Source organism: Natator depressus, chromosome 1, assembly GCF_965152275.1.
Source record: "Natator depressus isolate rNatDep1 chromosome 1, rNatDep2.hap1, whole genome shotgun sequence".
Lineage (NCBI taxonomy): Eukaryota > Metazoa > Chordata > Testudines > Cheloniidae > Natator > Natator depressus.
The window spans coordinates 344,237,332-344,249,681 of NC_134234.1; the positions used below are offsets into that span (position 1 = coordinate 344,237,332).

Sequence of the window (12,350 nt, forward strand, 5' to 3'; positions counted from 1 at the left end):
AGGACCCCTGGGAGGGCTTTTGAACGTGCCAGGTAAGGAGCCTTTACCCCTGCCCCACCCCTTTGTCCACCTCACCCACCTGAGAGTTTAGGGTCCTTTATGGTAATCCCTTGAGTGCCCAGCAGACCTCAAAGGTACCCCCTTAGCTGTCTAAGCGTCTATGGCTGCTTTTCCAAAGGGCTAGCAGTGTCTACTGAAAACCATGGAGAATCTTCCTCACCCTACCCCATTGAGAACAATAGAGGATTCCACCGCCCACCCCCCACCCCCCTGAGAATACTGCAGGGGTCTTGGACCCCAGCTGAGAACAATGGGAGCTGCTGTGTGCTGAGCTCTTTGGTAAATCTGGACACTCATTTCCACCAAGCGAGCTTCTGAAACTCCAGCCTTGGCTCCAGCTCTATTAGTGACTGTCACGGTGGTTTACTGTGAGTTCGAAGCGCCCGTGGGGTCCTGTGTGTGCTGCTCACCCTGATGCAATCTAAGGGCACGGAAAGGAATGTTCCAAGATGGTGTAATTGACTGATTTCTGTTTTCTCAGTTACTTTTATTGTAAATGAAATAAAACCATAGCAGATCAGTGACAAGCTGGGGATGAAGGTGCCATGTCAATGTGAGTCATTGTCAGTGAGAGGTGCTGAAAGCAAAGATGGGACTCATGATATAGACACACTACAGGCACTCAGCCATGCAAATACAAAAACTCAACGCTGTTAGAAGAAACTCCATTCTTATTTGCTGCGTGGACGTTAGAAGGCAGCAGAGCTGGAAGGTAGGTTTGCTTAGAGACAAGGATGGTCGCACTGTCCCCTCTGAGTAGAAACAGCTGCTCAGTGTCAGAAGCTAAACTGTCCTCTGCGGTGATACTTACAAAACACTTGACAACGGCTGGTGGGCTGAGACCACTGTCATTTTGCTGACCAGTATTGTCTCTTTGTGCTCCTCCGTCTGTCTGCCGGTTCCCTCCTGTTGTCTCTCGTTGCAGACGGTAGACTCTTTGGGGCCAGACGCAATGGGGTCCTGGTCCATGTCTGGGCTTCTAGGTGCTATCAGAAGAAAGGTAGCTAATAATAATTATAAGAAACAGCAGCAAGATGTGCTGTGGTCTGAACAATTCAGGGAACCCAGAATCATTTGCATCACGAATATCACTGTTACACAGGTGGGGAAAGTGACTCACTTAAGAAAGAGGTCGTGGTGTGTCCACGGAAGGGAAGGGAAAGGATCCTGCATTTTCTCTCCTTCTCCAGTCTCCTGCTCTGTTGTTGCCACCAGTGGATCTCCCCATGTACCACGGACTTTCATTCTCTTGAATGAAGTAATGTATGGCCTCAGCCTCTGTGGTTTGGAAGCTCTGCTGGAATTCTCCTGACACCTCTTCCAACCTGCTTTTCAGTTGTTGCCTCTCCAGGTAGTTGTCTGGAATGGCAAAACCTGCTTTGTACATCTTAGCTGCCTCCCACACTGACTTCTGCTTGTAGAAGAGGAAATCCCCCCAGTGAAGGTAGACTGCCTGCTGACACTTCTTGCTGAGGCTGGGCATTTCACTCAGGAGATTGAGATAAATCTCTTCTTGGTAGTGAGGTGTGTTTTCTCCATACATTTCAGCTAAAGCCAGCCTTGAAAACACAGAGGCTGGATCTTTCTGCACAGCCTTTTTGAAGGCCTCAATAGCTGCTGCCAATATTTCTTCTCTTCTGCCTGACTTGGCCTGCTCCAGTTGTTTCTTGTAGCAGACGCCAAGGTCATAGTGAAGGAGATGATAATTGGGGTTCAGAGAGATTGCTTGCTCTAGAACAGAGATTGCTTTTTCTATGAATTCTGGTTGAAAGAACTTGGCTGCATGTCTCAGGACCTCAGGGTCCAGGCTATTCTGAACAACATCTTCTAAGAGGGCTTTGGCTTGCTGTCTATCACACTTCTTAAGGATCTTGGCTAAATACACCTTAGCTTCATAGTTTTGCTGCTGTTCATGGAGAATGGCAACCAACTTCTTTTTGGCTGCTTCCCGAAGTACAGGCTTGTGTGAGTGAGTCCACGATGCAAAGACCGCAATTGCCAACCCAGCAAGAAATTCCCCATTTGCTTCGTCTTCTCTTAATGCAATTTGGAAACACTTTGTGGCTTCAGTGCCATTGCGGAAGCCTGCTGCCAGGAGAGACCAGCCTTTCTGTGCATGTATCTCAGGGATCTGAGCTGCATGTGGAGAGCGGCTCTTCAGGGAGCGGCAGATCTCTCTAACCTTGTCCAGGTAAAGCTCAACCAAATCATAGTGGGCCAAGTGATAATAGATCCAGGCGTAGTTTCCATAAATGACCAGGACCTGCCGGGGGAAGTTATCTGGGTGATCTCTTTGCAGAATCTCTTCGGCTTCTCTAAGGCTTTGCAGAGCGTCTTCATATTGCCCTTGCAGGTGGCAGAGATAAGCCTGCATGGCAAGGAGCGTGGGCTGGTTCTGGTAGTGAGTGTGGGCAATCCTGAGAGCCAGAGTTTGGAGGAGGTGAACTGCATCTACCTGGTCTCTGATTTCAAAGTTCCAGGTGAAGTGGCACTGGAGGGCCTGCAGCTTCTCCTTCAGACGCAGGGTGCTGCAAAGAGAGGGGAAAATGAGACTCCATCTGGGCTGAATGAATTTCCACTACATGCTGCAATCATCCCCACCACCATGACAGGGAGCGACACTGCCCCCCACCTCCAGTGAGTACCCCTGCTGCAGGTATCCCCTTCAGCACCCACCAATTGTACCCCCACCCCCACATTCCCTCCCCCTCCCCACTCGGCAGTGTCCTCTTTTTGGGAACCTGAAATATGGTCACCCTGGAACAAGCACCACACTGAACAATAGAACAACCTTCCCCCCCCCCGCCTTGTTAGACTCACAGGACCACCCCCCCCGCCTTGCTAGAGACACAGCCCCCCCCACCCCCCAGCTGTCCCTGCGCTCTGGTCTGGTGCCGGTGCCCTGCGCTCAGGGTGGTGCTGGGGGGGCAGTGGGGCTACGTGCAGCTGGTTCCCCTCCCAGCAGCCTCCCCCGCGCTGTAGCTCCGGGCTCCTGCTGCTGCTGCCTTTTCTCTCTGCATCTCCTGGGCTGGTCCCGTCCCGCCCCCCAGCTGCCCCTTGGCTCCAGCTCCCCAGGGATCAGAGTTAATCTCTCCCCCCCGCCCCACACGCACCCGCAGCCAGGTTTTGCAGAGGGGCGCGGAGGGGAGCAGGAGTTACAAGGCCAGTGAATAGTCTGGTAACAGCCACGTGGATGTTAGAAACTACAACAGAGAGAAGGAGGACTTGTGGCACCTTAGAGACGAACCAATTTATTTGAGCATAAGCTTTCGTGGGCTAGAGAATGCATCCGATGAAGTGAGCTGTAGCTCAGGAAAGCTTATGCTCAAACAAATTGGTTCATCTCTAAGGTGCCACAAGTCCTCCTTTTCTCTTTGAGAATACAGACTAACAGGGCTGCTCCTCTGAAACACAACGGAGAGGGGGCACAGGGCTGGGGGGGGCACTCTCTTACCGGCTCCTCCGTTGATGCGGAGCGAAGCCGGAGTGACAGCTGGCCAGAGGGGGAGTTCTCCGTGAAGGTACAGCGAGGGGAGCTCGCAGGGGAGGTGTCAACAGTGACCTGCACTAGCCCTGAGAGGCACCAGCCTGGAGAGTCAACAGGACGCAGAATCACCCCAGAGTGACCGCGCCCCAGAGATTTAAAAGCCGGAGATTTACAGCCCAGAAATGCGCAGAGGGGGGTGGCAAGCTGTCTGACTTTAGCCCTCGCTGGAAATGTCCCCCCCGCCCAGCGACCCCAATGCTCCTACCTCATTGCGATCCGCTGACTCCCAGGCAGGGGAGGTGACGGCTCCTTTCACTGCCCCGGGTTTCTTCCCACGGTGTGGAAGTGCCCGGTTCTGGGAGAGACCCGAGTTCTGCCCGGGCAGGACGGACTGTGGCCGCCCGGGCGATGCTGCCCTTCATACGCAGGGCGGGTTGCTCGCTGGGGATCTCGCTGGTTTGGCTGGGGAGCTGCCTTTCCCCAGGAAGCGAGAGTGAGCAGGAGAAAAGGAAACTGAAACTTAACTTTCACTTCCCCTTGTCATCTTCAGCGTCCGCTCAGCCCGAGTCGCCACCTGCAGCTCCATGGGTGACATGGGGCTAGTTATGGGGTGTGTGTGTGTGTGTGTGTGTGTGCGCGCACACACGCGCTTGCACACGTACAATCCTGGCCTGGGCTTCCCAGCACACAGACGGGGTCACTCACCATCACCACGCCGCGGCGCGCTCCCCGCTACGCCCCCAACCAGCTCCACAGCCCCCTGCCCCGAACCGGTTGCCCGTGTCCCGGCCCCGGCCAGCCCTTCCCCACCACCGAGGGGTGTTCGTATCGCCCTCATGCACTTCCAGGGCCCTGCCTGGGCACAGAGCAGCGAGGAGCAGAGGGCGATGACGGAGGCAGGGCAATTAGCCAAAGGTGAGAGCTTTGTACCTGCTCCCCCAGGTCTCCTCCTCTCCCCGAACCCTCCCCCAGCTTTATCCGCGCAGGGTGCGATTTTCCAAAGGCCACCCCCGCGGTTTAGACACCCAGGCCCCATTGGCTGCCAGCGTGAGCCATGCTCCTCAGTCACTTCGGCACTTTTGAAAATGCCTCCCCCACATAGAAATTAAACCCTCTAAAGTGAGGAAATAATAGTCAGGTTGTGACCGTATAGATCATTGTTGCAACCACTGTTATATATTTGCAGCAAATATGGTACAGAGGTTGTCGTGTGAGGTGTCTATGGAGAGGTTAGGATTGGCTGGGTAGGATTATGCTGTCTGTCTGGGCGCATCGTTGTTGTGGCTGAAGTGATGAACATTGGCTATGTACTTGTATCTCAATGTGCTTGATTCAAAGTAGCCTCAGGGAAGCATTTGGTCAGCTTCTTGAGAAGGGACTATTCTCGGTAAGTGCCCAGTCAAGAAACACTTAACGGACAGTGGACCTTGGGAGACTCCAATTCACATGAGAAGTCTTCCTGGGAATGTTCAAGGTAGCATGTGAGCAATGGCTGCTCTCCCTGTAAAAGAATTGAGTCATGCAGGGACATGTGGCTTGCCCATGTGACTCCAAACGCCATCTTGCTGCTGTGATTTTCCACAGTAAGAACAAAGGGGTGTCCTTCCACACGGCAGAGGATATAAAAGGCCCTGGAAATCCCTCCATTTTATCTTCAATCCTGTTTCTTACCTTTGGAGAGACTTTGCGACACTGAAGCTCTGAACAAAGGACTGAATGACCCATCCCAGCTGGGGACGTTCTCCAGAGACTTGATTTGAACCTGCCATTTATTCCATCACTGTGACATGCCTGAACCAAGAACTTTGCCATCACTGTATATCATTGATTCCATTTAACCAATTTTAGCTCTCATCTATATTTCTTTCTTTCTTTCAATGAGTAAACTTTTAGATTCTAAAGGATTGGCAACAGTGTGATTTGTGGGTAAGATCTGACTTGTATATTGACCTGGGTGTGGGGCTTGGTCCTGGTGGTGATACTGGGGAAGTGGAGTGTCTAAGGGAATTGCTTGTGTGACTTATGGTTAGCCAGTGGGGTGAGACCGAAGTGATCTGTTTGGCTGGTTTGGTGTGCCTTAATAGTAAAGGAAACCCAACCGTGGGCTGTAACTGCCCTGCTCTAAGCAATTTGTCCTGAACTGATACTCTCAGCTGTGTCCCGCCAGAGGCTGCATCGTTACCCAGGTTCCCTGTGCAGCCTCATCTCTTCCCTTTGTAGTGCCGCATGCTGGTGCGCTCTTCAATGACACGATCGCGTTCTATCTCCGTGGGCCCCTGCCTGGTTCACTGCGCTGTGGGGACAGTGTGGGGGTGTCTTCTGTTCAGTCCTACATGGGTTCTTACTCTCTGCTCCTCATTGCAGTGTCTGAGCGCTTTCCAGCTGTGCATTAAGTACTGTGACTCACACCTGTCACATGTTTGGTTTCTCCTCTCCCAGAGGGAGAAGCGTCTTTCCGTAGGGTTTTTTAAATATACATTTTGTTTTGTTTCAGAAGGTGGAGGATGTAAAGGGGGGAAGGCCGGTGGCTAGTTGCCATTTCCTTCTCACTAATAGGGAGGAGCTGGCTGTGAACCTGAAGGTGGAAGGCAACTTGGGTGAAAGTGACTACACAGCGATAAAGAGTTTGTGATCCTAGGGGAAGGAAGCAGGGGGAGCAGCAGCATAAAGACAATACACTTAAAAAGCCGATTTCAACAAACTCAGGGAATCGTTTGCCTGGTTCTCTGCCCTCGATCGGTAGGGGGGACTGTCCCATCATTGAGGGGTGAGGGGGGAACAGCCAGCACCCTAGGGCCACATCTAGAGCAATTTATTTAAAGGGGATGCAAAGCCGCGGTTGCTTTTTGTTGGGGGGTGTCGGTGCCTGAGGCCTGGGCTTGCGAGGGTTAACGGGCCCTGACCAGCTCCCAGCTGAGAGCCCCTTGCTGGAGATGCATAAAGGGCTCCTTAAAGGCACAAATCCCATCATGTCCCGTGTGCTCCCCAGCCCCGGTCATCCGAGGCTCTCAGAGCAGCCTGAGGCCTTGCCAGCCGAATGCATTCTCCCCAGAGTGAGGCAGGCTGGCCGGGGGTGGGGCCTCACCATAGCCTGCTGTGTTTCCCGGCCCAGCTCTTTCTGATTCCTCACGCTCCCTTTAGGTTTCATTTCTCTGGGTTTCAGCTTCCTGATCTCTGTGCAAAGAGCTGGCAGGTGCCCAGGACAGGGAGCGGGGACAGCAGGAGAGACGTCACCCACCCTTCCCCTCTGAACATCCCACTCCCCACACCCTCCTCCTGCGAACACTTGCACGACTCACATGCATGCCCCTGTGAACATATTCCCCTCCCAACCCCACACACCCACACACACAGCCACCCACTGCTGTGCTGGGGCTGATCCTGGCTCTGTGGGGCCCCGCAGAGGGTTGCAGGGGTTGGGTGGCATAGAAGCAGGGCTGCGACTGCCCCTCATGCCTGGTCTCTGTGCAGGGTTGAGTGACTGGGGTGCCCAGCTGGTGGGAGGGAGCCGCGTTCCCCATGGGCTGTTAACCCTCTGAATCCCTTCCTGTTGTCAGCTCCCAGTGGCTATGTGAGCAGGGAATGACTGAGATCTCCTCTAACATCTAGTGATGGGCTGGGGGAAAACGACTTCTGTATTTACATGAGTACATAAAAGGTTGTTACAAGGAGGCGGGAGAAAAATTGTTTTTCTTAACCTCTGAGGACAGGAGAAGAAGCAGTGGGCTTAAATTGCAGCCAGGGAGGTTTAGGTTGGACATAAACTTCCTAGCTGTCAGGGTGGTTAAGCACTGGAATAAATTGGCTAGGGAGGTTGTGGACTCTCCATCATTGGGGATTTTTAAGAGCCGGTTAAACGCCTGCCAGGGATGGTCTAGACTCTAGATCATACCTAGCCCTGCCTTGAGTGCAGGGGACTGGGCTAGATGACCTCTCGAGGTCCCTTCCAGTCCTACGATTCTATGAACTCACCTTCTCTGCCTCGATATCCAGCAGACAGAGCTGCCGTGCCAAAGGGAGCAGTGTTGGCTGCTGGTGGGTTACAAATCACTTTACTATTGAATGCAGGGGAATGACAGGTTGTTACCTTGTTGTATGAGTAAAGGGCAGCAGAAGTGGGCTGAGCCTGTCCTGATGCAGGCCGTCACCCTCCAGTGAAGTGCTCTCGTGAAGCAGGGTGTAGGCAGCGTCTCTGGAGACCCGTGGTGCTGGAGCCAGCTCTTGTCAGTGCAGGCAGCTGAGGCATTGGGTCCCCAGGGCATTCCCCTGGGCAGCTCTCCCACTCCTGTCTGGCCGGGGCACGGGGAGCCTGGGACTCCACAGCCACAGGGGAGTTCCCAACCCACCTTCCCCAGGGTGGGCTTTGCTGAAGGGCCGCACTCGCTGTTTACAGTTGCTGTAACTACAGGGTTTGGCAGCTCCCTGGCACGGTGAGTCGCTCCTGCCCAGAGCACAAGACTAGGAGCAACGTCCGGGTCAAATTGTCGTACAGACATCCACCTTTTACCAAAAAAGCCAAAGAAACAACAAAAAAGATAAGAACGTTCAAAGCAGCTTATTTGTGTTTCTATTGCATTTGGGTCTAGTAAACAATAGAGACACCTGTACATTGTTTTTATTCTTGAGTCTGCAAAATACAAATCCTACATTTAGATAAATTACAATGGCGTGGATGTGTCCATGTGCATATTTGTTTGTTTTTCCTAAAGTTAATTAAGTCTTTTAGGAAAAATTGTCAGAGCGGCCACCAGCAAGAGTTGGTGATGAGCTCTAGCGGCCGAGCCATCGACCTGGTGCGGGACGGTGGTGCAGGGAAAGAGAGCGCCCGAGCAGTGAGGTTTCCCGCTACTCACCGAGCGCTGGGTTCAGTGGTGGGACCTGAGAACGTGGCATCGCAGAGAGCGGCGGGTGGCGGCAGAGAAGCAGCAGCAGCGCCGGGGTGACCGATGGTGGCAGAGGGAAGGGTGGCAGCAGGGTCCGTTGTGCTCAATGCACGTCCTGGGTGGGGGTGGGAGGGAACCCACATGAAGGCCCCTCTGAGCTCTGGGTCTTTGCTGACCAAGGATGGCCAACTGTGAGTGGGGTGCAGTGGAGGGAGAGGGGAGCGATCTGCTAATGGGGCATTCATTCCTCAGACTTTCCCACCAGCAGCTGGGAAACTGAGGCAAAAGACACTGCCCTGTGTTAAAGGGGGAAAGGACTGAAAGGCAAAGGAGGAGTGTGTGTGTGTGATAAGAAAAGAGATCCTTATGCTTTCAGTCTCCCTAGGTTCGGCCTCCCTGTCCAGCATCTGTCATGTGGTAGGATCCCTTCTCCTGCAAAGAGGACCCCTCCCACCCTAAATAATGAGGAGTCAATCAGTAAAGGTAAAATCAAATAAAGTGTATTGAAGGGTTTATAACAAAGAGTGGGACAAATAAGAAGGGGAATAAAGAGCAAAATTGCGCAATACAGTGATTACCCCCAAACTCAACCCTACAAAACAGATATAAAATCCGTCTTGGCAGATCAAAGCGACAGCAGGTGCTTGGGACCTCAATCCTCTGGCTAACGGCAAGGCTTTGGAGAGGAGCTCCAAGGAGTCCCTTGATGTTCCTTCGGGGCCCCAGGAAAACAGAAGAAATGGTACGCTCAGGAGCACAGCGATGGACGATGACAAAGGTAAGTGCTGTTTCTTCTCCTCTCTTCTCTTTAGAGGTGAGGAAGCTGTAGGAGGAAAATCCCTAGGATGGATAGATGTCTGCAGGTAAGACCCATGACCCGTGACCCGTGACCGTCCCTGGCTGCCACTCAGTTGGACAGCCCTGAGGCCATGTTCGGGCCAGCTTTTTATACACTTGCCTGGGAAACCCCTTAGAAAAGGCGGGAAGCCCCTTCTGGGAAACCCCTTAGGAAAACCAGTTCTGACTGGAAGTTGTTTACAACTCCAGGAGAAATAAAAGAGCGGGAAAATGGACCTATAGCTCACGTGGGCATAAAATTCCATTTTGAAACCAACATGGATTCCTGTAGTCACAAAACATACGAAAATGAACCCACCTAACAAAAGTGTGCTGTGGGGTTGGCTTGGCTTATGATCACATGTGTTTGAATGTGGTTGTGATGTTTTCCCAAACTAATGCTGGGTTCCCTTTCCCTTTTAATAGCAGTTCTCTTTTGTATATCACAGACTCAGTGCCTGTGAGTGGGGACGTATTGTCTCTTGGAGGCACCCGGGGCGGTGTTAAGTTTTCCCAGATTACTGCGGTGGGGGGGCTCGAGCCAGTTCTGCACACACAGTGGTGCAGAATTCCCCCAGGAATAGTAACATAACCCAGTCACTGTCCAACACTGACCAGTTGGAAAAAGGTCCAAGGGGTGGTATTCACGGACCTCAGCCTGCTGAGTACTGTGGCAAATGCTTCCAGCTCTGGTGGGGCCTGATGTTTACACAACTGCTAGAAACGTCCCTGCTTTGTGTGTCTGAGTGGAGATAAGACCAGGAGGAGATGGGTGGGCCAGAAGAGAGAAGAAACTCTGGTTATTGCAGATATCTAGAGGGAGACGAAGTCCTGTCCCTTATCCAAAAGGCCAGGCCCATCCTGCCTCCCTCTGAGGGTCCCCTTCCTCTCCTCCACTGAGATCTGGGCAGTTCAGGACACAGTCAGAGGGGGCTGGATGGACGCCTCTATGCAGGGCCAGGATTGGAACAGAGGAGACACACACAGAACTGCATGCTCAGGAGAGTTTATTCTTGTTGTGGGCTGCAGCCACTGAGGGGAAGGGGCAGGAGTGTAACTAGAACAGACACACTTCGGGGAAGAGAGTTTGCAGCTGGGGAAGTGAGATCTGGTCTCTCAGGGAGGGCGGGGACTGTCTCTTGATGCAGCAAAGGCATCGGAAAGTCTGGGACCTTGTCTGATCATGCCCAAGGAGCCCAGTTCTTTTGCATCCCAGGCACTGAGCTCCCCCTTTAGGCGCAGGCGAGCGACTCTCCTCGCTAGGGTCGATACTTGCAAACGTAGCCGTTTTTCATATGACAGTCTTTATCATTCCAGTTCTTAAAATCTAGACGGCAAAACCAATCAGTGGGGCAATGGAAGGGCGAGTGGGGCCATTCCTGCCCTTACAGTGATGTCCCTCCTCATTGCAGACTGCTGAGAGAAGACCCCAGCTCCTGTGCATGAGGCTGCAAGGATGAGGAGGCTGGAGATGAAGGCCCATGTGCCTCAGACAGGGACAGGCTCCGTTGTTCCATGAGGGACGCTGTGTCCAGCAAAACTATCTGCCCTCACCAGCGTCTTCAGCCCTGGCTCTGAGCCCTTTAATTTCAGCCTTTCGCTTGGGCCTCCAAATGAAATTTGTCCCCTTCTTGGGGATACCACTTTGCTGGTGGGGGAACCTGGGCCCAAAGACTAGCCCAGGTTCTGACCCAGGGACACTCTGCACAGCAGCCGTGTGCGCCACTCACTGCAATTCGTTGCTGCTACTTCCCTGCCCCCCTCATAGCTCAGGGTTAAATTCTCAGAGCTTCTCTCTTCCCAGCTTCAGCAAATGCGGCTAGAACGAAACTCGGGTTGTCCCCAGAGTTGCTCTGGCCAGAGAGGAGTGTGAGTGCCCCTGTGGTCCAGCCAGACACTGCCCTGTTAGCACCCGCAGCTCCTGTCACCTGAGCCTGCTGGGCTCTGATTGGCTGCTTCCATGGGGCCGCTCTCGGCAGCCCTTTGCTGCTCTTTTCCTGGGGCAGGATGTGATAGGGACCACGGGGCCTCCAGTAGGGCCACAAAGGCCTGGTGCAGGCCTGTCTCACGCGCTCATGAGCCATGGGGCCCCACTTTCAAGAAGGGTGCCAGATCCAGAGTCTAGGACCAGGGAGTGAGCCTAGAGGTCAAAGAAGCAGGCAGTGCTAAGGCCTGTCCAGAATCCAGGGAGATCGGCACCGACTCCGTGGGTGCTCAGCAGCTGCTGGCAGCCCTGTGGATCATCTCCTTTCCCCACCCCCACCCACTAGCAGGTGCTGCCAATCAGCCCCTCCTGCACGCCGCGATCAGCTGTTCAGCCACATGCAGGAGGTGCTGGGGTGAGGGGAGGAGCGGAGGCAGGAAGAGGTGGGGTAGGCGTGGTGGCTTGGGGAAGGGCTGGAGTGGGCGTGGGGCCCTGGGGCGGGGAAGGGGTTGAGCCCGCCCCCGGGAACTCAGGAAGTCGGCACCTCTGCCGAGGGATATCAGAAATACACCCATCCAGTTCGGGGAGCCAGTCCAGCAGGCCTGGTAAGCGTCCAGCACAGGTGACCTCAACACGGCGGGGAGAACTGGCCTAACAGTGGCAGCCACCCTGGAGGGCTGTACCAATGGAGCGAAAGCAGCTCCGTGTTTGTGTGTAGACAAGCCCTTAGCAACAGACTGAAAACGTAGTAAAGTGTCACAAGGCCTGATTCTCATTTACTTCTCCACTGATACCGCTCTGGCACTTCTGAAACGTCAGCCTTGGCTCTTAAGTACATAAGAACGGCCATACTCAGTCAGACAATGGTCCCATCTAGCCCAGTCTCCCGTCTTCTGACAGCGGCCACCGCCAGGTGCTTCAGAGGGAATGAGCAGATACAGGTCATCATCAAGTGATCCATCCCCTGTCGCCCATTCCAGTTTCTGGCAAACAGAGGCTAGGGACACCATCCCTGCCCATCCTGGCTAATAGCCACTGATGGTCCTATCCTCCAGGAACTTCTCTAGTTCTTTTTTGAACCCTGTTATAGTCTTGGCGTTGACAACAAAGAGATTCACAGGTTGACTGTACGTTGGGTGAAGAAATATTTCCTTTTGTT

General features: G+C 53.5%; 1 protein-coding gene across 2 annotated transcripts; it reads right to left on the reverse strand.

The window, feature by feature from the left end:
• Window positions 1–491: 491 nt before the first annotated feature.
• Window positions 492–3,826, reverse strand: LOC141987618 (interferon-induced protein with tetratricopeptide repeats 5-like). Of its 2 annotated transcripts, XM_074953137.1 has the most exons (3): window positions 3,813–3,826; window positions 1,181–2,588; window positions 492–1,046 (listed from the first exon to the last, which is right to left on the reverse strand). In XM_074953137.1, the coding sequence occupies exons 1-2, from the start codon at window positions 3,815–3,817 to the stop codon at window positions 1,181–1,183; spliced, it is 1,413 nt and encodes a 470-aa protein (XP_074809238.1). In that variant the 5' UTR covers window positions 3,818–3,826; the 3' UTR covers window positions 492–1,046. The 2 variants fall into 2 exon arrangements, with proteins under 2 accessions (XP_074809238.1, XP_074809229.1); XM_074953128.1 differs by having other exon boundaries at window positions 492–2,588.
• Between the last annotated feature and the right edge of the window lie 8,524 nt (window positions 3,827–12,350).